The following is a 22795-nucleotide window of genomic DNA, read 5'->3' on the forward strand; positions in this document are numbered from 1 at the left end:
GAGTTCTTGGTAATAATGGGTATTCGAACAAACAAAATATATTATAACACACGTGCAGTACAATCCATTGTGTAGTTCTGTTTGTCCTAACAGGTATGCTGCTGTCAAATTTCAAAGCGCAGCCACCAGATTAACTAACAAATACTTGATTTGTAAAATAGAGTTGAAATCCGAGGAGTTCATACATCCAAAAGTATCAAATTAAATTCCTCAGTCAAGCAAATCTGACACTGCTGTCTTCCTGAATGCATCGATTTGGGCTAATTTTCCTGCCAAAGCTTTGTTTGGAAACACATTATCTGCCTTCATTCTCTCTTTCATGCCGTAGGCTGGAGCCTTGGCATTAATGTATGCCTGTATTAGAGCTTGAAACTGGCTGAATCTAGCCACGTAACCTGATAGTCTCATCCTATGAAACATTTTCTCTGCATTGTGGACGTCACCCCTCCTTGCATACTGATCCAGGATAATCATGTAAGATGTAAACAATGGCTTCATCTGGTTTTTCTGGACCGCCTTCTGCAAGAAAGAATCTGCCTTTTCTACCTCCCCAGCTTCCACATACAGTTTCACAACTGCATTCCATGTTAATGGACCGATTCGGCAACCGCTGTCTGCCATCTGCTTGACTAGATCCTTGCCCTTCGTCAGCATCTTATTGTCTGCATAAACCTTCAACAAGGTAGAGTATTGTTTCGAGGAAAGATTCTTCCATGTTTTTGAAACTCTATCAAAAATTTCCTCTGCTTCTTGGACGTTTTTCAGCTTTCCCCATGCAACAATGGCAGCCATGCATTCTTCAATGCGAGGATTAGCCTCGCAGATCTTCCAGACCCTCCTCACTTCATCTTCCATTTGTAGTTCTCCATAAAGGGGAAGTAAAAGTCTGCAAGGCCATCGAGATTCTTTGGAGCTCACATCTTCCATCTCCTTCAAGATGGCCTTGGCTTTGTCTTTAAGCCCACCTGAAGCGTAGTGCTTCGCTAATATGGAAAGTGTATTTACATCAAGTTCGATTCCTTCAGCCTTCATTGTATCAACAACTTGTTCCATACCCACCATGTCATTTGAAAGGCCTTTAGCATCTATTAGGATCTTGTAAGTAAACAGAGAAGGCTTGACATTTTCTTTCTCCATCAACAACAGAACGTCGGCTATTTTCCTCTTGTCAAGTCTCTTGTAAAGAAGAAGCAACTGGTTGCAAGCAAAGGCTGTGATTGGAAATTCAAGGTCCTTCATTTTGTTAAATACTTCCTCTGCTTTTTTTACATTGTTGGCGACCACACAGTTAGCCAAAAGAGTTCGGTATATCACCTCCCCTTGGAATGATTTCGGGATTTTAGCGATGTAACCTTCTGCCCTATGGAGACCGTGTACCTTTGCAATCAAGTCAAGGCGAGAAGCATAGTCTCTGTCAACGAACTCAAGTTGTCCACTTGCTTCCAACCACTCTGAAAACTGTGAAACCCATATAGCAATGCAAGTAATGAGTTGAAGAAATGATGAATAACAATGTTGAACAAATAGGCAAAATATTTTTAAAATACGGTAGCTACAAAATTCTTTGCCAATAAAATGGCTGAAACTCGCATAACCATTTTCTTACCAATAATGGCTTTTATAAGACTAACAATAATAAATGCAAAATTCATATATACTAATAAATCAAGCAGTTACATGCAGCTCAACCTAATATCAAACCATCTGAAAATTCTATACGCGGTTCTGGCACCATTTATTGAATGCCATAAGCCAGCTTAACAAATTTCTATACAAGCATTTGATAGTGGTACTTCTTGAAATCATTTTGTGTTTGTTAGACCACGTTACAACTGATTATGGTATTTCTTAGAGATTTATCAATATTACCATCCTGAAATCACTGTGTCCGCTAGTCACATATACTTTATAGAGTTCTGCAAATCCCAAGAGTAACGAGATTGACTATAAACCCAAAACCATACGAATGAATTCCATTGCTTGAAAAAGTAAAATCAAGTCAATTTACCTGCAAAGCCTTCCCAAACATTCGACGTCTGCGAAGATTGAGCATAGCCAGAGAGACGTCAGCACGGCTTAATTCTTTTCCTTCACTGACCCACTTGTCAAGTGCACTGGGAACAGATAAACCCGGAGCACTCCAAATAGCCTTGAACAGCTCTGAAGGAGCCCTTTTCGCAGATATCTTTTCACCAAGCTCGGTTTCAACCTCAGGTAAATCCAGTTCATTTTGAGTCCCATCATCAACAGTATCATCATCAAGTTCTGATTCGGAGGTTAATTCCCCTTCATTTTCATCAGCTGCTTTATTATGTTCAAGTGCATTAGTGCTTGGAAGTGTTTCAAGTTCAGAAAACCCATCTTCCAAGTCATCTTCCTCTCCACTGTTCTCAGCACCAGCTTGTGAAGATAGACCATGGCTACTAACAGAAAGCCCAGAGGACCGCCATGTTGCAAGGTTATTTCTCTCAAAAGAAATGCATCTATCAGATATAGCAGGGAGGATAGCCGAAGCAACTACATTTCCTTCCCAAGAATATGGCGCCTCTAGTTTGGCAAAGACGTACGAAGTTCTAATTCTATATCCTTGATTCCTAGAAAGAGAACACAAAAAATTGAGAGAGGGATATGAAAAATTGGAGGTATCGTACCCTCCGCACCGGTTACCGCAGTATACACGTACATATATTATACATACAGAAATACATACATACAAAAACAGTCCTTTGAATGATTAATAATGGATGATTTCGGGAAACTGCCATCTCAAAAACTTGTTATTCCTTACAGAGAAAAAAGGAAATCCCCCCTTGATAATAGGCCGAGAACTATAAAGATAGATTGTGAAACCCAGAAACATCTAAATTGTAGAAATAAGGAAGCTTCAGATTTGAGCTTGAATGCGAATAAAAAGAGAAAAAAAAAAGACGCACAAGTTTTGACATTATTTGCTTCTGTAATGAGCACCGGAAGGTCGATGAGAAGCAAGCAAGAATCTTAGTTGCAGAAATAGTGAATGAAAGCGAAAGGCATTGAAAGAATGAGAGTGTAAATAAGCGGAGAGTGTTGGGATTAAGGAATAAAGAAGGTAAGGTAAATAAGGGGAGAGGTGCAGTTAGAAGAAGAGAAGCATACCTGAGAGGAGTAGAAGCTCGACGAAGAGCCCACATGATGAGATGAGATGAGATGAGATGATAATAGGGGAGTGAAGAGGTTGTTAGTAGCAGAGGTGTAAGAGTGGAAAGGAGAGGGAGGGAGGGAGGGAGGGAGGGAGGGAGGGAGGGGGGATCCAAATAGCCGCGGCAGAGTCGTTGGTGTTAAACCCTAAAAACCCTTATTGTGTGTTAGACTCCCGTTTTTTATATCAGGCGGTGGACTCGGACCAAGGTTTGAAGCATATAAGGATTAATTTTATAAAAATATTACATACATACTTTTAAAAAACTATAAATTAATAAATAAATATGTTGTTATAATTTTAAAAATAAATTAGTAAGCCATTATAAAATATAATGATTCAAACTTGTAGGCTAGGCGTTATAGTTGGGACTAATAAAATCAAATTTAAATTATTTTTAGATACAGGAAAATAAAATTATTATAGTTAAAAGTAAATTATAGTTAATTGAAATTATGATTAGAAAAGGAGAAAAACACTTCTTTTGAGAATAATGTTTTCTCCCCAAATAAGGTGTGCACTAAATATTTTTGAGGTTTATAAATGTGGTTTCTTCTTCTTCTTCTTCTTCTTCTTCTTCTTCTTCTTCTTCACACATTCATGGGATCGCTTATACCTAACTCCTGCTTAGGTACTCTATGCTACACTTGATGCCTTCTTCTCGTTTCAGATTGGAAGCCATCTCATGGGTTCATCAATGGATTATTATATAATGGTTTAGGGTTGCACCGAATTTTTTGTATATATGATATGCGAATCTTAGAATCTAGTGGTATATTATGTTCAAAATAGTATGTTCAGCTGGTATCTTAGAATCTTAGAATCTAGCAAACAAACGACCTAGTGGTCTATTATGTTCAGCTGAATTCTGTTCCAAGTAAAGGGAGGTTAGGTAGCGGCGCAGTCCTCCCAACTCCCATATCGAGAGCTGAAGCATCCTCCGCCAGCACGTTGAGCATAATCACATACCACAGCGCGAGCACATTCATCCCATGCCTTTGCACAGTCTTCTAGAGACAAGTAGACAGGAGCGGTGCGGAGGAATGCACTTAGCAGTGACGTCGCTTTGCTCCACATGTCTCTAAATTCTTCATCCCCAGTACTAAAAACATGTACAATAAACTAGTGCATTTCAACTATCTGTTAAAAAAGGACATTTATTTATAACAATTCATACCCGCAGTCTGTGTTCAATTTGCTTAGGAATACAGGGTAATCTTCTGGATAATCCAGGGGCACAAGCAGCTTCACTGAAAGCACTGGCAACTAATGGAAACAAATTTTCATAAACATTTTGGTCAAGTTTTGCATCTAGTTTACAAGTTGGAGAAAGAAGGAACAGAAAAATAGCTAGAAACCTCACCTTTAGTGTGTTGTTTTCAGAATGGAACACTGAATTTTTACCTTCGGTTGCAGCTCTATATGAACATCGAAGAACGGTACCCGCATTGGCCAATCGCCTATTCACAATCTCGTCCGTATCTAACTCTAAGACCGTTTCAATGAAATGTCTGTTTATGTTTCTCATTTCTTCCAATAGGGCATTATCAGACTGCACAATTTTCAGCATAATTCTATAAGACAAAAGGAAAATAAAAAGTGGGCAGAAATAATAGTTTCAAAGAGATAGACAGAGATTATGCATACCAGTTTCTTGAGCTTCTTGCTTATTGATGTAACTGTTGGTTCAGACCCAACAATATCACTGCAGGGCGATGGCATGTCATTTAAGGTTGTTGCATTCATTTTTCGCTTCATATTCTTTGAGGAACCGCCCCCATCTTGCAAGCTTAAATGTGTTTCCTTTTCGCAAAACCACGGTTCTGTTATTCTGTCTTCCATATTCGTAACTGAACTTATTTCTAGTATAGCTGCTCTTAATGCTTCATTTGATATTGACTCAACCTGCAAAATTTTGTTCTCTCCCAGAATCAACTAATAGGAAGAGCCTAAGAAACAAAAAGGAATGATCTTATGCTAATATCTAGTAGATCAGGCAAATGCAACATAAACTCTTCTCAAACGCAAACTTACTGCTTTAAGCAAGCGATTATGAGGCTGAGTTGTTGTTGACAATTGTCCATTGTTTCCAAAACGAGTAGTTTCTGCAAGCCGACAGGTCATTGTGTTATAGCTTCTTCTCTCATGAGATGGGACTTAGATTTCTGAATTGGAATTAAGTAACTTGAGAGAACTATAACCTTGAGAGAATTGAGAGATTGGGCTCCAAAGGGAGGAAACATTTGAAGAAATTTTTCCAAGCCCATCTGTTGAAGGAGAGGTGGGAGAAGCTCTTCCATACAAAGAATTGCAAGCAATTTTGGGAAGTGCTCGCTCTGCAATCTGAGAAAGCCGTGAAGCCTCATGAGTTTGAGGAGAGAATTTCGAGTTGAAGTGATTCTCCAAATACATTCCTGATCTACGAATTGCCTGGATATTTTCTGTTGACTTCTGATTCTGCTTTATCCACGAGGACTTAAATTCTTGCTCGATTTTTTCTGAATGTTGCCTATTCCGCGGAGTATATTTCTGAATCCAGTCTGCTTCTGACCTCAAGGAACCTATTTCTCGTGGCGCTCTAGGAGAAGAACTATCAGAACTATCAGTTTGCTGAGCTGGGTTTATATGAGATTGACAAAGGCTTGGCTGCCCATGTAGGGCCTGCTGCTTACTGGCGATGTTTATACTGCCATTCTCATGAACTTTCAGAGTTTCTTCAATTGTTTGCACACATCGATAAAAGCTCTCTTTGGTGTAAGATATGATTCTGTCCTCGGGCAATTTCAAAAAGTTGATAATTTTTTGCAGTATATTCTTATCGTGCTCGTACTTCTGCATCTTCTCTGTTTGCCCTACCTACAAGAAGTAAGATCCATGAAGGGATATGGACAGAATACATAAACGGTAAGGCATAAAAGTGGTTTAAAATAAGAATGAGATGAGTCTGATGAAGATCAAGCAAGTATGGATGTTCCATAAAATATTTATTTGAAATCAATTTAGTACCTGCAGACACTGTTCAGATGCCCTCACATATGCCTTCTTCAAAAGAGGCAAGTGTGTCCTGAGGCGTTGCACCTGAAATAAATAAATATATAAATAAAAAGCGGCTTAGCACTGAATTTAAATTATAAAAAGTTCACGTCCTGACATCCATGATGCTTCCATGAATTCATTACTAAAAATGTAAAAGAAAACTCCCAACATCCATAGTAGATGATGTTGGAGACAACCGTGGATCAGACTTAATGATTAAAAAAATACTTTTCAATATCAATATTTTATCGATAAAACCGTGAAATTGAAATCTTGATGTCCATATGGATGCCGATATTTTAATCATTTTTAGATAAATAATAGAAAACAATATTAAGAAATCAATTAACGAAACAATGCCAGATTAATGATTGTATTTATACATCAATATAATAACAAATTCACACCAATGCTAGAATACAATTACCTCAGACAATGCCAGATCATGCCAATCTTCTGCATTTGGATTTCCATTTGGAACTGCACGATAAAATGAAAGACAACAGAAAATCTTAGGACGGGTTTGAAAACCCATTTTGTTTTTGGTTTTTCTGTTTTTAAAGATTGTGCTGGTTCGAAAACTACTTTTTTTAGTTTTCAAAACTTAGATTGATTTTTGAATACATGCAAAAAGTAGAAAACAAATTAAGAGACTTCATAAGTGGTACTGGTAGTGGTAGTAGCATTTATGGGAAGGCGTTGGGTATCCAAATATTCTATAGAGCAGTTGATTAAATCTGATGTTTCTAAAAATACAAGTCACCTAAGTTGAGGAGAACGTCCTTCGAAGGAAAGAACATTTAAAAATATGCAATATATGAAATTATAACTTGTAATCTGTCTTCCTCTCATTATAGGAGGTTAGTAACTAAGATTTCATTATTATAATGATTTTGTTTCTAGTTTTCCATTTTAAAAGTGAAACATTTAATTTTATGTACGCTAACGGTTTATTTGCTTTCAAATCCACTTTCCTCAAAACAGTTATCAAATTCTGGCTAGCCTTTTTGTCAAAAGGAGTAGTTTCAAAAACTCTATATTTTGTTTTCCAAATGTGGTCAAGATTTCAAAAGCACTTTTGAAAAGTGAAACTGAAAAAAGAAAATGCATATTGTTAGGTAAATGGTGTTGATTTCACAAGCTTTAACTCTTGCATACAAAAAGCTCAAAAATTGCGATTAAATACGATGCAAACATTTTCTTTATAAATATCATGCATTCAATAGGTAAATGGAAGAAAAGAAACAGATTGTTAAAACAAAATCCTTCTTCATTCTCCATCTATATTTGGCTTTAAATCGTAGTGTTGATTTCAAATAGAATTTTTCTTCAGAACCTTAAACTTACCTGCAGAAGCTCCGACCGACTGGTGTTGCTTATGCTGCTCAATCGCAGAATAGTGTTGATGTAAGAATGTTGAGCCAATAAAATCTTCATCAATCACTTCCTGTTATGTAAGGCTTGACTTTCGTAGCAATATGTATAATATAGATATACAACCAAATACCTAGTTACAATTGCTCAACTGAGATTTGATTATAGACAGAATCAAATACCTCTTTTACTTGGGCACTCAAATTCTCATTTGGCTGCAAGTTCACAACTTTTGGATGTTGTGTGAACATTTCTGGGGGCATATGATTTCCAAAAGCTCGACTCTGGAAACCCTGTGGTCGACATGGTGCAGTTAGTGTATTCTGTGGTCTAACACAGCTTTGATTATGCATAACATATTGTTGATGCGTCTGTCTGACTTTCAGTTTTTGTCCATGTAGTCGTTCGTGTGGCTGTGACAGTGACTTCGGAATATGTTGTTCCTGAGAGGCATAAGCAATAAGAAGAAAAGAAGATTACATATGTTGCAAATTGGAACAAAGTAAAAACTTAGAAGATTAGTATGGTGCAAGTGCATCCCAAAAGTCAGAAAGGGAAAAAGAACAGTTCTCACATCAGAAAACATGGGAAGTTTACTAATATACCTTAGAATTTGCATTTTTAAACAACTTCTTCTCATGTTCCATCGCAAGATTAGTAATTTGTTTTAGGCATCAGGACGGCAAGCAGACCACTGTTCCTTCAACTTTGCGTATCTACAACGTCACGCTGTTGTCATTAAAATCCAAGACAGTAAATAGAAACTTAAACAATGCGTTAGAATTCTCAAGTCAATGATAGAATCAGAAAAACTCTTCTTCCATCAACCATTTCGAAAGATTTAGTAGCAATCAGCTAATGACAAATCTATCTTTTCAAACGAAGAAATCAAGCTCAACCAGCAGCAATCAAATTCAACACTACAGATTAATACATTACAAGAATCCAATAGAATTCGAAATGGCAAAGAGAAACTCAAACAAGGCCACGAAATTCCAAGTCAACAATCGAACCAGGAAAATGAGGCTTCTTCAAAGAGTAGTTACAGAAAAATTAGTTCTGATCAGCAAATAATAAATGCGGCTTCTTAAACAAAGTAATCGATATCAATCAGCACATTATTCCAAGAAGCCAACACAAATTTCCAGTCACTCTCCTAATTCAATCTCCAAAACTCCAAACAAACGATAAATAAAACAAAATGGAATTTAGAAAGGAGGAAAAAACAGAATAGTTGAATGATCAGTTAGGTTTGGAGAGATTACAAAGACTTGACAAATTTCTGTCCAGTTTCGTTCTTGATTTTCAGTCTCCAATCCATCGCAGCTGCCAGGGTAGCCTTCTTCTCCATTATGCAAAACACCTACAAAAGAAAAAAAAACAAAAAAAGTAAACAAATTAGAACCTCGAACACCAGACCGAGTACTTCCGAGCGAGTTCCGGCAATGAATCAAACAAACACGCAACTAAAAGAGAGAGATAGGAAAAGAAAGAGAAGAAAGGCGCTAAAATGAAGGAGAAAATACCAGAGAGTTTGAAACACACACCGGAAGTAGATACTCGTACACTTTTTTTTGTTGGTCGAAGCAGCGTTAGAGGGAAGTTCACATGAATCTGTGTGTGATTTGTGAGAGGGAAAGTTGAAAAGGAAGGAGGAGAAATGGAGTGAGGCAAACAAAGGAAGGGGCGCGCTTGTTTTGGGATGGTTGGGTGATACGTTACATGCTTTTTAGTTTTTATAGGAAAGGCGGGAGATGTGGGGCCCACACCCCCCCTCTCTCTTTAATTCTTCCTTACTTTTTGCAGTCCGCGATTCCCCTTGTTGATCTTCTGCTTCCCTCCCTGTCCCCTTTTTTCAAATTATATTATTTCTATTTATTTCTATTTAATTCTTAAATTTAAAAAAATAAATAATCTTTTTGAGAAATAGTTCCTTAATTAACAACATAGAAATGGTGATAAAAATTTAAAAATTATTAATTTAAACTAATTAAATAGACTATTTCTCTCATCTCTAAAAATTTGGAAAAAGGCTTGAGAAAAAATAAGAATGAGTTTTTATCTCATTATTTAATGCTTATATTGATAAATAATGTATTTTAAATTTTGTTTCCTAAATCCCATTTTATAAATATCTAATTAAACTCCCAATCCTAATTTGAGAACAGATTGATTATAAAAGTTGAAATAATTTAAATTTTGTTTCTTTGTTGGTCCTCCTACCTCGTAGATCTATTTAGTAATTTAAATTTTGTTTCTTTGTTGGTCCTCCTACCTCGTAGATCTATTTAGTCTCTATTTGTAAAACAAACGTTCGTGTAATTAAAAGAACCTATTTAAATTAAAATAGAGTTAAATCACAAGTAATTTTCGAGGAGGAAAGTGAAGTTTGAAACCCATAAAACTAACATTCTAATCACAAGTAATTTGTAATTCTGGTATTCAACAAATAATACAACATTTGTATATTATGAACAAATTGTGCGTATGGTAGGTAGAAGAGGTGGGGCACCACTTAATAAATTCTCTCTACTGTACATACTGGATGTAAAAATACAACAATTACCGTAATGTTATCCTTGCTCCCCCTGGCTACTGCTTCTGTTGCAAGCCGCTTTGAACACATTGCCGCTTCTTTCACTGTGTCCCTGATGATACCCACCACCTCAGAGTTGCTCAGGGCATCCCATAGTCCATCACTCCCCATAACCTGAGAGATATGCACCACACCATCATCATCATGCTTCCGTGATCGACACAAAATGGATCAAAATTACCAATTCTTTGAAATGAAACATAACTTGAAAACTAATCTTACCAGGTAATCATCCTGTGAAGTCAGAACAGTTTCTGTTATCTCAGGTTCTGCACTCACAGCCGGCTTCAGATCATCGTCGCCAATTGAACGAGTCACCTGTTCAACCTCAAAACACTCGGTTCAAAACATTATTTAATGACAAAACAACAACTAGTACAAATATCGTTTTCAGTATGCAGATATAACACCACCATATGAAAAGAGAGACCTGAAGACCAGCCGGACCAACCCTCCATGTATCAACTTGCCACTTGACCTGCCCTCCAGCCCTGATGACGCGCTCTCGCTCCTCGACACAACTAGCGACATGATCCTGATACAAAATGTTGATTACCTCTCTGATATGTTAATATAATAAAAGATTTTAGAAAAGCAAAAAGCATACACAAAACCCACCTTACTTAAAACGACGGGATAACCAGCCCGACACAATATTGTCCTGCAATCACCAGCATTGGCAATAAAAAGCCTGTCTCTAACAATTAGAGCAACAGCAGAAGTGCAACCAGGATGCCAGTCTTTCTGTTTAACTTTCTTGGATTTGCGAAAAAAATCGAGTTCTTTTCTAAACTCAACATCTGTTTTCACAAATGCTTCCTTTAATGCATCCACAGGACTGCACACACAAGATTCCATCTTAGTAGATGAAAAGAAAAAATGCCGGATGATAAAAATTGGAGAGTATTAGAAGAAAGAATGAGAACCTTCTTGTGGAACATGACGTTTGCAAGAATCCAGGAATAGCTTGAGCTGAAAACTCAGCAGCTGCTGCACCTGCATGCTTTAAAGCTATAACATTAGGCATTTGACGCACTTGTAATGCATTGAAGTGACTAAAGCAACAGCGTATTGTCGGAGGAACAGTAGTTAAAAAGAAATTACAATTACAAACCTCTATGACCATCAAAGATTCCAAAAGCATGGATGTCTTCTTTGTTACACATGTTAGGCAAGAGGAAATGAGAGTCCTCCATGGTCTCCCTCCTCCCACAAGTGGAAAAGGATCCCCAAGAAAGTATTGGGCGGTATGCCAAATGATCAGATGAGGAATCAAGCCAAACATTCACAGCACACCCATCTGCATTAGAAGCCTTTCTAGAAAACTGTTCACCCTGATTTGACCAATTAATATCTTCTTGATATGCATAATCATTTTCACTAGCATCACTAACAACACTACCACACAAATTGGGATGCATAGGGGTGACAGATTCTAAACCCTTTCTGTCCTCCCAAATTGACTCTAGGTCCACAACTATATCAGAAAAAGATGGTCTATTTTTTGGATTTTCATCCCAGCACCTGCGTATAAGTGACAACAACCTTGATGGTGCGCCAGACTCATCATTAGGAAGAGCAGGACGCAAGCCATCTGAAACAATAGCTGCGGTAAGCAGCTGCTCCGTATAATTCATTTCCAGTACAGTGTGGGCCTGCCCAATGAAAATGCACACCATTCATTTAGCCATCAAGTACTATAAAAAGGGTAAGATGAACCGCATCTGCTGATGCATCAATGCTAAATATGAAGTAATGCCCGTCAATCCAAGCTATTTTCCTTTTCTTTTTCTTTTTCTCGATAAGGCTAAAATATATATTTTAATCCACCACTGTTGGGGTTAGTTTTTCAATTTAGTTTCTATTGCTTAAAATGTTTTAATTTAGTCCCTTGAACTTTTACTTCTTTCAGTTACACCATTTCCATTCATAGATATTAAATGTGGTTGATCATAATCTTGCGTGATATGGTACATGAAAATTTCCAATTTCTTGGAAAATTTTGAAATTTTCCTCTATTAGGAGGTTTCAATTTTTTTCTAAACTTTTGTCAACTCACCAAGTATCATGCCACAAACTTGCCGCTAGCAACATTTGATGACTACTTACAGAAAAGGTATAATTATAAAGGTTAAGAGATTAAATCGAAACTTGCTACTCAAATTGTTTCTAAATTTCTGACTTTCGCATCGGACAAGGGTTTAGTATACAATAGCTCAGGTACACACCACAGAAAGAAAATCAAAAGGATTTTAGTAACTAGGGAGTTTAGTATACAACAGTACGTTTGTACAGATATATGTTGTTGAACGTTCCATGTTCATAGGCAGTCTCCTTAACCAATAGCTAACCTCATCAGTTAGAAATCACTACAAATTCCAATGGAGTGGTTTTTACTCAATATCTAATGTCATTGGTAAAAGAATTAACTAATTCAACATATCTGACCTGTGCTTCAGTTCGAAGATCAGTATATGGAACAACACCAGTCAAAAGCTCACTGCAGTAGGAGGAAAGTCAAGGATTCAAGATTTATGTGGAAAAACAGAAAGATGCTTCAGAAAAAAAATGAGAAGACAGAGGTCAACCAACTTTATAAGAACCCCAAAATTTGATGGTTTATGTCCCATTTTAATCCCTGAAGTTTCATAATTCTTTCATTTAGGTCCTTCAACTTTCAAAACATTTATTTTAGAGATTCGAGTATGTCTATTAACATGCAACTACATAGGAGCCAAATCGGCTGCTTGAGGTGGGTATTGTTGAGTGGATATTAGGTAGCAAAATAGTAGCAAATTATTTCCTTCCTTAATATCTCAGGTGCCATGCAAGTATTAAGAAGTCGTACTTCATTAAGATGCCAAAACTGTAGACATCTGATAGGTCTGTATGTATTTCCTTCCTCAATATCTCAGGTGCCATATAAATGAGTGTCCCAACCATGCTTTTCTTATAGAAACCACCTGTTGGCTTCCCAGATGACTTCCAGTTTTCTGCGGAGATTCCTTTCAGATGTTTCTGGTGTACTGCTAAACCAAAATCAGCCAAGTATGGACGTAAATCTTTGCCAAGCTGCATCAGAACGCCACTAAAGCTTAGTGCCACTGCCAAGTACACCCAATCAAAGGCCGTGCCACTTGGAAATTATCACATCGTTAGGGCAAGTAAATGACCAAATTAACGAAGTAATTGTGGAAGAAACTTACAAGAACGTTTGCTGGTTTCACATCCCTATGCACAATCCCCAAGTTATGCAAATATTGCAAAGCCTTTGCTGGAAGAGCAAAATTGGAAGTAGAATAATGAAACTAAATTTGCATGTTTCATTAAGCCTAAAAAAGAACACAAGCCTAATTGTACAAGTTTTATTGTTGATTTTGTACAAGACAATAAAGAAAAAAGAACATGTTATCAAAACTGATACGGGAAAAACATTACCTAACTCTAGAGTGATCATGAGCACCTGATTGATACTCGGATTCCATTCTTCAGCATGCAATTTCTCCGCAAGATTCGGAAACTCATATAATTCGAAGAAAAACAAGTAGTTCGGTGGCCTCGCATTGACTGCGATCAGTTTGACTATGCCTGGATGATCTAATTCGCTTCATGGAAACAAAAATTGACAATTATAAAAAGTTAAAAAAAAAAACGCACCCATTATCATCAATGCTTATCACAAAAAAAAAAAAAAAAAAAAAAAAAAAAAAAAAGAAACAAGGATCCATTGAATGTAAACAGAGCGAGAGAGAGAAAAAGAGGGACTGACCATAGTATCTGAAGCTCCCTATGAAACTTGTCCAAGTCGTCGGAAGTAGACAAGATGGGCTTCTTTATAGCAACTCTTTTACCATCCAACCTTCCTTCATACACAGTACTCTCCGCCCCTGCGTGACCATTACATGAATCCAATCTGTCAACAAGGCGTTGAGTGAATGAAAAGGATGATGATTCAGAGGTTACCTCGGGCAATTGGGGAGAGGAGCGAAAATGCGGAAGGTGGAAGATGAAGAGGAATGGATTTGCTGGAGCAGCAGCCCCTGATGCACGTATTCGGATCCGCAATTTGCAACCCCATCTCCGTTTTCAGGGGAGAAATTTTGAGGAAAGCCTCATTTTATAGCATTATTCATCCCTTCGTCAAACCTTTTGATGTGTTTATTTCAAGTATTTATTTATTCATTCAAAAATATTTTTAATTGTTTTCTTTTTTTTTTTCTAAGTTGACCTAAATTTGGACATAATTATCAGAGATTTTGTTAAATGAGGAAGACTACTACACTCACATTTCCCCTCTCGTATTTATAATATTCTAATGATTTTCAGATATTTGGAATACTTTCTAAGCATTTTCTAGAGACAGAAATTAATATATAAATATTTTAAATATCTTACCTTTGTTTTTTGTTCTTGTGCTAATAAGTAGTGTATTTTTCACAACTGTGAGGATTTTGTTCTTTGTTCTTGGGCATGCCCAAGATCATTGTTCTTGGTTCTTTGTCCATTTAAGTATAAGCCCTCACGGCTTTGCTTTGGGCTTCCCCAAAAGGCCTCACACTCTAATGGAGAGAGTATTATTGGTTTATAAACCCATGATCATTCCCTAAATTAGCCGATGTGAGACTTTCATCATCCAACAGGAATAACAGGCTAATCTTTCCAACGATGGCTCTTTGCCATATGGGGTTGTAGTATGTTTCATGGGTTGGGCTGTTCGCCCATTAAAACGATACATGAGTTGGGTTCAGAATGTCGTGAAAAAATTCGATCCATATCTAGTGCGAGCGTTAGAGCATTGAGAGGACATTTTCCTAGTACGAGAGGACCGGAAATGACGCACTTCTAGTGTACCAGCTATCATGCCAAAACGGTGTAGTGGGTTTGATTAATAATAACAATAATAATAGTATTATAGAATGAAAGAGAATGTTATTTAGTGACGTCTTGGAGTCTGCCACTGAAAGACAACCTTAGTGGATTCTACATCGGACGTCAGCGTTTCTTCCATGTTTTTTGTCCCATAATTATTGGCACAATCTCACTCACTCATTAATTAAAAAAAAAAAAAAAAAAAAAATTAAAAAGAAAAGAAAAAAAGGAAAAAGGAGGGCTCGAATCGGTTCTCTTCTTCTCCTCCTCCATTTTCCCTGTCCATTCCTCAGTTAATCTTCGTTAGCGGCTTGAAGCTTCTTGACCATGACAGGTGCAGGCATACTAATGGCCAAACCCTCGTAGTTCTTTTGAATAATGCCTTCATTTATTACAGGCAATTCACCGCCTTTCACTGCTTCTTCAACACCCTCTCCCACTTCCTTCTCTTTGCCTTCCTTGTACTTCCCCCACAAAACTGAGTACAGCCCCATTACAATCACCACTGCTCCAATTATCCTGAAATCATTAATCTTAAAGATGAAAATTTTGTGTGAAAAAAGTAATTTTTTGAGAGATAAAAAATGAGAATGGATTTACCCTCCAACGTAAATCTTCTCAGCCAAGATGAGAGAGCCCATGAAAGCAACAATCACCATCAACAAAGGGCTAAAAGCTGTAACAAAAACTGGCCCTCTTGTCTTCATAACCAAGCCTTGCACATAATACGCCAACCCAGATGCCACAACGCCCTGCATTCACATTCAAAAACATGAATCACATGAAAAACACCCAAATTTTTACCGTGTAAGAGAGAGAGAGAGATTTTACCGCATAAGCGGCGGCCAGAAGGTTCATGTCCCAGCCGATGGCCCAGGCGGAGGGGCGGTGTTCCATAGCGAGGGTGACAACAATGGCCTGAAGGGTTCCCAAAAAGCAAACCATGGTGGTGAGAGAAAGATGGGCGGTGTATTTTCTCAAGGTTATGACTTGGAGAATGAAGAACCCCGCCCAAGCTAGAGTGGCAATGATGAGCAAAATTGAGCCTTTGATGAACTCTCCGTCGTCGTGGTGGTTGAGCGCAGCCGCATCCGCCGTTGGCTGCGAGTTCGGGTGGCGGGCTTGCTTGGTCCAGAAGAAGTTGATGACACTTCCTTTGTAAAATGTCATCAACATGGCTCCCATCACCGTCACTATTGTTCCAAACAACTTGGCTTGGCATCTCACTTTCCTCAAGTCCAGCTTCTCCATCCTGCAAAGGACTGCCATGATGAATGTCATCGAAGGAAGCATGTTGCTTATGGCGCAAGAGTACGTTGGGGATGTCATTTTCAGCCCGACGTAGTAGAAATTCTGATCGATCAGTGGCCTGTTGAGATCGACGTTATGAAATATACAAAAAGATTGGATTAATGGGTGTTTGGAAAAACTATCAAGTTTTGACATACTAACCCAAGAAGAGCGAGAACAAACATCTGAATGAAAATCTTCCACGTAATCTTGGGTCTTACTTTCCTACGAAACAATAAACACGAATAGTATAGTACTACGTGAGTAAGAAATGAGAATTGTTATATAAGTAAGAATGAAACTCGAAGATATGTACCTCTCGAGAACGAGTGCAAAAGGAGCCATGACAGCAGTGGCAAAGGCGTGGCGGTAGACGACGAGGACGTAATGGCTCATACCACGGTTGAGGGAGACGACGGAGATGATGTTCATCCCGGCATAGCCGAATTGGAGGGAGATGACTGCGATGTAAGGCCTTGCATTTTGAAAGAAACGGGCAAGGCATTCTATGAATCCCATTACTGCTATGCTAAAAGAGAAGAAGAGGAAGATGTATGTTAGTGTGTTTCTTGAGAGAAAATGGCCTGCAAGACTCCATATTTATAGGCCACTTCATGGGAGCTTTTTTTATTTATTTTCTGAAGAATAAATTAAATATTTGCTGATGCAAATATATGAATAGTGGGATATTTAACACATGACATTATTGGTTCATTTATTTATGAAAATCCAATATAAATAAGAATATGCTCATGTAAGCAACCACTCAAACAATCATACTATGCCATCTAGATCCTTTCATTTATCGTTAAAACTTGGCCAGATTTATTATATTAAAAAAAGTGAGGAAACAAAATGAATAAATATTTTTTTATTTGAACGTTGCGTAACGAAAGATTGGAACTTCATTTTCTTTCACGTATTAGAACTCAAAAGAAGAAAAGTAATTGAAATTTTTTTCGTTCCAATCCAACTCGACCCTACTCATGAACATGGTTGTGACACGTAGGTAGGACTTAACTTATGAGTGTGGTATCAGGAGGTGCACATAATATATAATACGAATGTAATTGTATATTAAAAAAAGATATGTAGATATCCATAGAAGAAGTGAGGTGGATAACATGCTTTAGATATAAATATATATATATATATATATGGTGGGATCCACTGTTGCTGTGTCGTCACCTTCTTTGTTTTAAGATATATAGATATTGAGTGAGGGCATAGAAAGAGGAAGGAATGGGTGGTGGTGGGATGATTTGGTTTAGGTTTTGAGCCAATTGGTAGAATCTGGAACCCACACCAACACTCAGATTCGTGGAAGTGAACCAGTTTGGAGCCTTTGGCACCACCCTTGCATTGCAGGTGCACACGCACACATCCCAGTGATCATTGCCTAATATGGGTGCGATTCAAAATGGAGATTAGGATGTATTAGTGTAGATAGTAACTTTTAAACGTCTATCAAGTATAATGTCTTCGGGATGAGTCTTATCAATTCATTCATGTACCATTGTTTTATTCAGACATTGCAATAACTAAAGATAATTGACGTTTATTATATTGAAACTGACAATAAGAAGAACCATTCTAAGGAAAGAGTTAGTTAATCATTTCTCCTGTAACGGTCCAGACTCACCATTAGTAAATATTGTATTCTTTGGACTTTCCGTTTTGGGATTTCCCTCAACCTTTTTAAAACGCGTCTGTTAGGGAGAAGTTTCCACGTCCTTCCCCAACCGATGTGAGATCTCACACTAATGAAATTGGCTCTTTAGGGGATTGTGGTAAGAAAGGATGATAAGGACAACAAAAGGTAGTATGAAATCCTATGAAAAAAATTAGACCTTTAAATGGGTACCTCGGATAAGGGTTTTGAAGTTTGATGATTTAAGATAAGTGTTGGAAAGATTTTGAAGTTTGATCGTTTAGATAAGTGTTGTCAGTTTCCAAAATGTTTGGGACATATTATATGTTGTAAGTAATATGTTTGGACAAAGGTTTAAGCAAAATAAAAGGAAAACAAAAAGAATGGTGGGAAGAAGCCTAAGGATTTGGTAAGTTTGATATTAAAATCTTGTTGTTAAGACAATATAATGTAAAAGAAATGACTTAATTTACAACAATCCAACAAAAGCAAGTTAATCTAATCAGCATCAGCATCAGGTCCGAATGGTGAGTGGAGCACCCAATGGAATGGAATGGAAAATAATGAGAAGAAATGGAAATCTAATCAGCTCCCAATGGCGATGACGTTGCCTTGTCTTTCCAATTACAACAATCTGCACTCAAAACAACACTAACATATATCTGCTACTACTCATCTTGGTTTTTGCACCCAAAAGTTGTGGATGATGTGCTGACGTGACTCAGCTACTACTCAACTTCCCAAATTCATGCACTTTACATTCAACCCCTTCTGCCTTCTACCTCCATGCGCGCTACTAGCCTGTCCATCCTTTGTTGGTGTCTCTTGTATATGTCTGGACCATGTCTCAGTTTCAATGTAGCTGATCATCCTCTTGAATCGAACTATTTAACTGATCACTAACCATTGGCTAAATAGATGACATGTTGGGAGTGAGAGAAGACATGAAAACAGTTGTGTAATGGGAACCCATAAGAGAAGACCATATGTTGAGGCAGCAATCCCTGAGTATGTTGGAACAATCATTAGAGTTGTTGGCTTTCTTGGACAGAAGGGTCCGTAAGATTCCACTTGAAACAACCATACGTTGGCTTCAACTCAGGGTTTTTGATGTCTGTAATAACATCATTCTCCTCCGGGTTCAACTTGCAAGTAAACATGTACACTCCTCCCACGTTGCCTAGTTAAGGGGATATGAGGCCTTTCGAAGAAGTCTAAAGTAAAGTCATGAGAGCTTATGCTCAAAGTGAACAATATCATATGATTGTGGAGAATCGTGATTCCTAACATTTTTTTTCTTTGAACACAACCAGAATCGTCGCCATCACAAGAAAGGTAGGTTAAAAACCAGGTATATGTCTTTTTGGATTCATTATTATTATTCTTTCTTGTATGGGTTAGTTTGTGAAAGTGGAGTTAGGCCTCGCTTTTAATATGAGTGTGGTATCTCCTTTATGGGTTTTCACTGCTTGGCTGTAAAGTAAACCACAAATTGTGATGGATGAACATAACCCAAATGCTGCCAAAGTTTGCTTCATTTCCTTGTACAATATCTCAAAGACATGAATGAAGGTTGAGAAAGATGTCTCAAATTACCATAAATTATTATTCACGAATAGTTTATGGTATAATTTACACATAAATGATGGTCCTTGATTGATTTAACATAGGATGAAAACAATACTGGCATCCACTATCCTTCCCACCAAGTTAATTCCTTTCCAAAAGAACCAAGAGCTTTTCAAAAGGACCACGTTGATATGCTTAAAAAATGGGCTTACTCGGAGCCACTACTACCACTAAAGTTGATTAAACAAAACTGCCAACTTTTAGCATTTGGGGTAGCGACAAACATAAGCTCCATTTCCAATTTCGCTTTGTTTTTGCTCTCTTATTGTTTGGTTTTTGGATACGAAGGAGAAGAAATCTTGGTAATTTTTTCACCAACCCACGTCTGAGTAGGCGACAAACGATGTCGATTCTTGGCGTCCCACTTGATTTGCTTTTATCCAAAATTGTGTGATGTAATCATTACTTATTCTTCTCTTTCCATGTATCTAGCCAGCCACTATATTCTTTTTACATTGGAATATGGTTTGTATTTTGAGAAAAGATAGGAGTCTAGCACCTATCATACATGTTTGATGCTTAAATTAACTACTAGAGTCAGGTTAGCTTTAATTCTGTTTCTGGAGCCATCATAATAGCCTATTTTTAGTATTTTTAACTTAGGGTTTTCATATTTCTCATAAGATCATAATTCAAAGGGTTTTCCTCCAATAGGATTGGAAAATGTTGATACGTAGGCCTCTAAATACGTTGAGGAGTGGACTATCGTCTCTACTCTCTTGCGAGTAGCAACCAGTTACCAGCAAATTGCCAAATTGTTTGTTGTTTCAAATTGGTCATTTGAGGTTAGGAGAGTGACCTGACCACGTAGAAGGAGTTGGTAGGGCTTGTTCTTGGATTAACACCTTAGTTTAGTGATTTTAATGTAAGGCCCAATCATTTTAATTTAAGGCCCATATGTTCAAAGAAACATCATGTATAAATGTAGATAATAATATTGTTTTTTATTACTTGGAAGTAAATAATTGATTCAAATTCCAAATTAAACCAATAGTAATTTAGTGGCATGTACATCATAATTAAAGCTCTAAACTAATACACATAATTAACATGAAGATTAACCACAAAAATTATAAATAAAATACGTAAAAAATAAAAATAAATTCAGAATATTTTTCGGTGAATAATCAACCATCGATCATTTCTTTGGATCGTAGCGCCTCATCCTATCTTTTAAAAAAAAAAATTGACTCAAAAGGATAAAGAAAAAGGAAGAAAAGCTCTCCCGTACTCCTCCACCGCCTTCGATGGACATCTCTGCAACAGCCTTCCTTTTCCTTACCTTTCTATCCCTCTGCCTTTACCTTCTTCTCTTCGCTTCACCAAAGAAATCCAAATCCAACCAAGGTTTCAAACACTTCCCCTTAGTGGGAACCTTGCCGCTCTTCTTGTTAAACCGACACCGTTTTCTTGACTGGTCGACGGAGGTTCTCAGCAACTGCCAGACCAACACGGCGGTCTTCCGTCGTCCGGGGAAGGTTCACGGCGTAATCACCGCAAACCCACTTGTGGTGGAGCACATACTGAAGACCCAGTTCGAGAATTACCCAAAAGGAAAACGCTTCATTTCGCTTTTGGAGGATTTTCTGGGACGCGGAATTTTCAACTCCGACGGAGAAATTTGGAAAGTTCAGAGGAAGACGGCGAGTTATGAGTTCAACACCAAATCGCTTAGGAATTTCGTTATGGAAAATGTCACGGTTGAGATTCAGACGAGGCTGTTGCCTATTTTGGGAAAGGCTTCTGAAACGGAACGGATTTTGGATCTGCAGGACGTTTTGGAGCGATTTGCGTTTGATAATGTTTGTAAATTGGCTTTTAATTTCGACCCCTGTTGTCTCGGCGGCGATGGCACTTCCGGCGCCGATTTCATGCGCGCTTTTGAGGACGCCGCCACTCTCAGCTCTGGCAGGTTCTTCCCTTCACTTCTCTCCTTAATTAAATGAAACACAAAATAAATCTAATTTCTTTTTTTGGCAAAAGCAGATTTATGTATGCTTTGCCGGGTTTGTACAAAGTGAAGAAATTTTTGAATATGGGATCAGAGAGAACCCTGAAGAAATCCATAGCCAGAGTTCACGAATTTGCAGAGGACATCATACGCTCAAGAATGGAAGAGAAGAAGACAACCCATGTCAAAAACGACCAAGATTTACTCTCCCGGTTTATGGGAAGCCAAGAAAATAACTCCCCTGAATTCCTCCGAGACATAATCATAAGCTTCATCCTCGCCGGCCGAGACACCACCTCCTCTGCTCTAACATGGTTCTTCTGGATCCTATCCTCCCGACCAAACATCACACAAAAAATCCTCAAAGAGCTGGAAACAATCCGCTCAAGAACCGGCAAGAAACTCGGAGCAGAGTACAGCTTCGAGGAGCTCCGAGATATGCACTATCTGCAAGCAGCACTATCGGAGACTCTGCGGCTGTACCCGCCGGTGCCGGTGGACACGAAAGCGTGCCGGAACGAGGACGTATTACCGGACGGGACGTTGGTCGGGAGGGAGTGGTTCGTGACGTACCACACATATGCAATGGGGAGAATGGAGAGGATTTGGGGGGAGAATTGCGGGGAGTTCTTGCCGGAGAGGTGGGTGGAGAATGGGGTGTGTAGGGCGGAGAGCCCGTTTCGGTTCCCGGTGTTTCACGCGGGTCCGAGGATGTGCTTGGGGAAGGAGATGGCTTATATTCAGATGAAGTCCATAGCTGCGGCGGTGATAGAGAGGTTTGAGGTGGGGATGGCGGAGAAGGAGAAGAGTCCAAAGTATTTGTTGTCGCTGACGCTGAGGATGGAGAATGGGTGTCCTGTGGTGCTCAAAAAGAGAGACCCCAGTTTGGCCATTTGAGCTTCACAGTTCATGGACCTGCCTTGTGGGCCCTGTGGCTTTCCTAAAATATAATTTTAAAAAATCAAATTTTTATTGTATACTTTTTAAATTGCCAAATTATTAGACCAAAAAAATAAATAAATTATATATATTTAGGGCGTGACTGGAGTTATTATTGTCTACGTCCTAGAGGAATTTTTTATTTTTTTGGAAAAATTGGTTTTAAATGTTACACTCATGTATTTCAAAATATCTCTAAACTTTATATTACCCTAAAAATACTTTTAAAATTTTAAAAGTTTCATTAATATATTTAAATTAAAAAAAAAAAAAAACTCAAAG

The 22795-nt window shown here is 38.0% G+C and overlaps 5 protein-coding genes and 1 long non-coding RNA gene across 6 annotated transcripts in view; 2 read left to right on the forward strand and 4 right to left on the reverse strand.

The window, feature by feature from the left end:
• Positions 1-20: 20 nt before the first annotated feature.
• On the reverse strand, positions 21-3185 carry LOC147791567 (pentatricopeptide repeat-containing protein At1g80270, mitochondrial-like). Its single transcript, XM_023683628.2, has 3 exons — positions 3136-3185; positions 2009-2594; positions 21-1458 (listed from the first exon to the last, which is right to left on the reverse strand). The coding sequence occupies exons 1-3, from the start codon at positions 3168-3170 to the stop codon at positions 211-213; spliced, it is 1869 nt and encodes a 622-aa protein (XP_023539396.2). The 5' UTR covers positions 3171-3185; the 3' UTR covers positions 21-210.
• The window catches only part of LOC147791568 (uncharacterized), a 34961-nt gene continuing 15297 nt past the window's right edge, over positions 3132-22795 (forward strand). The window contains exon 1 of the long non-coding RNA XR_015422285.1: positions 3132-3229. This is a non-coding gene — a long non-coding RNA (uncharacterized LOC147791568). The remainder of the gene's footprint in view (positions 3230-22795) is intronic.
• Positions 3936-9309, reverse strand: LOC111800051 (uncharacterized). Its single transcript, XM_087126440.1, has 13 exons — positions 9115-9309; positions 8854-8951; positions 8194-8304; positions 7771-8031; positions 7562-7661; positions 6642-6694; positions 6185-6256; positions 5380-6034; positions 5213-5283; positions 4826-5083; positions 4542-4730; positions 4356-4444; positions 3936-4280 (listed from the first exon to the last, which is right to left on the reverse strand). Exons 3-13 carry the CDS (start codon positions 8233-8235, stop codon positions 4067-4069), a joined length of 2004 nt encoding a protein of 667 aa, XP_086982566.1. The 5' UTR covers positions 8236-8304; positions 8854-8951; positions 9115-9309; the 3' UTR covers positions 3936-4066.
• LOC111800052 (protein kinase family protein / protein phosphatase 2C (PP2C) family protein) lies at positions 9972-14332 on the reverse strand. Its single transcript, XM_087126441.1, has 12 exons — positions 14148-14332; positions 13954-14071; positions 13623-13789; positions 13391-13458; positions 13033-13256; positions 12633-12684; positions 11299-11839; positions 11111-11180; positions 10803-11022; positions 10615-10719; positions 10407-10502; positions 9972-10298 (listed from the first exon to the last, which is right to left on the reverse strand). Exons 1-12 carry the CDS (start codon positions 14260-14262, stop codon positions 10104-10106), a joined length of 1971 nt encoding a protein of 656 aa, XP_086982567.1. The 5' UTR covers positions 14263-14332; the 3' UTR covers positions 9972-10103.
• Positions 15110-16907, reverse strand: LOC111800050 (WAT1-related protein At5g07050). The gene is made up of 5 exons (XM_023683626.2): positions 16660-16907; positions 16506-16568; positions 15885-16422; positions 15654-15805; positions 15110-15572 (listed from the first exon to the last, which is right to left on the reverse strand). Exons 1-5 carry the CDS (start codon positions 16860-16862, stop codon positions 15347-15349), a joined length of 1182 nt encoding a protein of 393 aa, XP_023539394.2. The 5' UTR covers positions 16863-16907; the 3' UTR covers positions 15110-15346.
• LOC111799667 (cytochrome P450 CYP94D108) lies at positions 20871-22613 on the forward strand. The gene is made up of 2 exons (XM_023683099.2): positions 20871-21535; positions 21610-22613. Exons 1-2 carry the CDS (start codon positions 20871-20873, stop codon positions 22469-22471), a joined length of 1527 nt encoding a protein of 508 aa, XP_023538867.2. The 3' UTR covers positions 22472-22613.

The sequence above is a fragment of the Cucurbita pepo genome, chromosome 8 (assembly GCF_057944985.1).
Source record: "Cucurbita pepo subsp. pepo isolate OVF chromosome 8, ASM5794498v1, whole genome shotgun sequence".
In the NCBI taxonomy this organism is placed as follows: Eukaryota; Viridiplantae; Streptophyta; class Magnoliopsida; order Cucurbitales; family Cucurbitaceae; genus Cucurbita; species Cucurbita pepo.

Bases quoted from the DNA above. Each gene is read 5' to 3' on its own strand.
- LOC147791567 (XM_023683628.2), bottom strand. From the start codon at position 3,170: ATGTGGGCTCTTCGTCGAGCTTCTACTCCTCTCAG. The intron at 2,595-3,135 runs GTATGCTTCTCT...TTCTCTTTCTAG, and splicing joins CGAGCTTCTACTCCTCTCAG to GAATCAAGGATATAGAATTA. The intron at 1,459-2,008 runs GTAAATTGACTT...TGGGTTTCACAG, and splicing joins TGTTTGGGAAGGCTTTGCAG to TTTTCAGAGTGGTTGGAAGC.
- LOC111800051 (XM_087126440.1), bottom strand. From the start codon at position 8,235: ATGGAACATGAGAAGAAGTTGTTTAAAAATGCAAATTCTAAG. The intron at 6,257-6,641 runs GTAATTGTATTC...TATTTATTTCAG, and splicing joins ATGATCTGGCATTGTCTGAG to GTGCAACGCCTCAGGACACA. The intron at 5,284-5,379 runs GTTATAGTTCTC...GTCGGCTTGCAG, and splicing joins AATCTCTCAATTCTCTCAAG to AAACTACTCGTTTTGGAAAC.
- LOC111800052 (XM_087126441.1), bottom strand. From the start codon at position 14,262: ATGGGGTTGCAAATTGCGGATCCGAATACGTGCATCAGGGGCTGCTGC. The intron at 11,840-12,632 runs GTCAGATATGTT...TTCATTGGGCAG, and splicing joins ATCTTCGAACTGAAGCACAG to GCCCACACTGTACTGGAAAT. The intron at 10,503-10,614 runs GTCTCTCTTTTC...GAGGTTGAACAG, and splicing joins TTGGTCCGGCTGGTCTTCAG to GTGACTCGTTCAATTGGCGA.
- LOC111800050 (XM_023683626.2), bottom strand. From the start codon at position 16,862: ATGGGATTCATAGAATGCCTTGCCCGTTTCTTTCAAAATGCAAGGCCT. The intron at 16,569-16,659 runs GTACATATCTTC...ATTGTTTCGTAG, and splicing joins TTTGCACTCGTTCTCGAGAG to GAAAGTAAGACCCAAGATTA. The intron at 15,573-15,653 runs GTAAATCCATTC...TAATGATTTCAG, and splicing joins GAGAAGATTTACGTTGGAGG to GATAATTGGAGCAGTGGTGA.
- LOC111799667 (XM_023683099.2), top strand. From the start codon at position 20,871: ATGGACATCTCTGCAACAGCCTTCCTTTTCCTTACCTTTCTATCCCTC. The intron at 21,536-21,609 runs GTTCTTCCCTTC...TGGCAAAAGCAG, and splicing joins GCCACTCTCAGCTCTGGCAG to ATTTATGTATGCTTTGCCGG.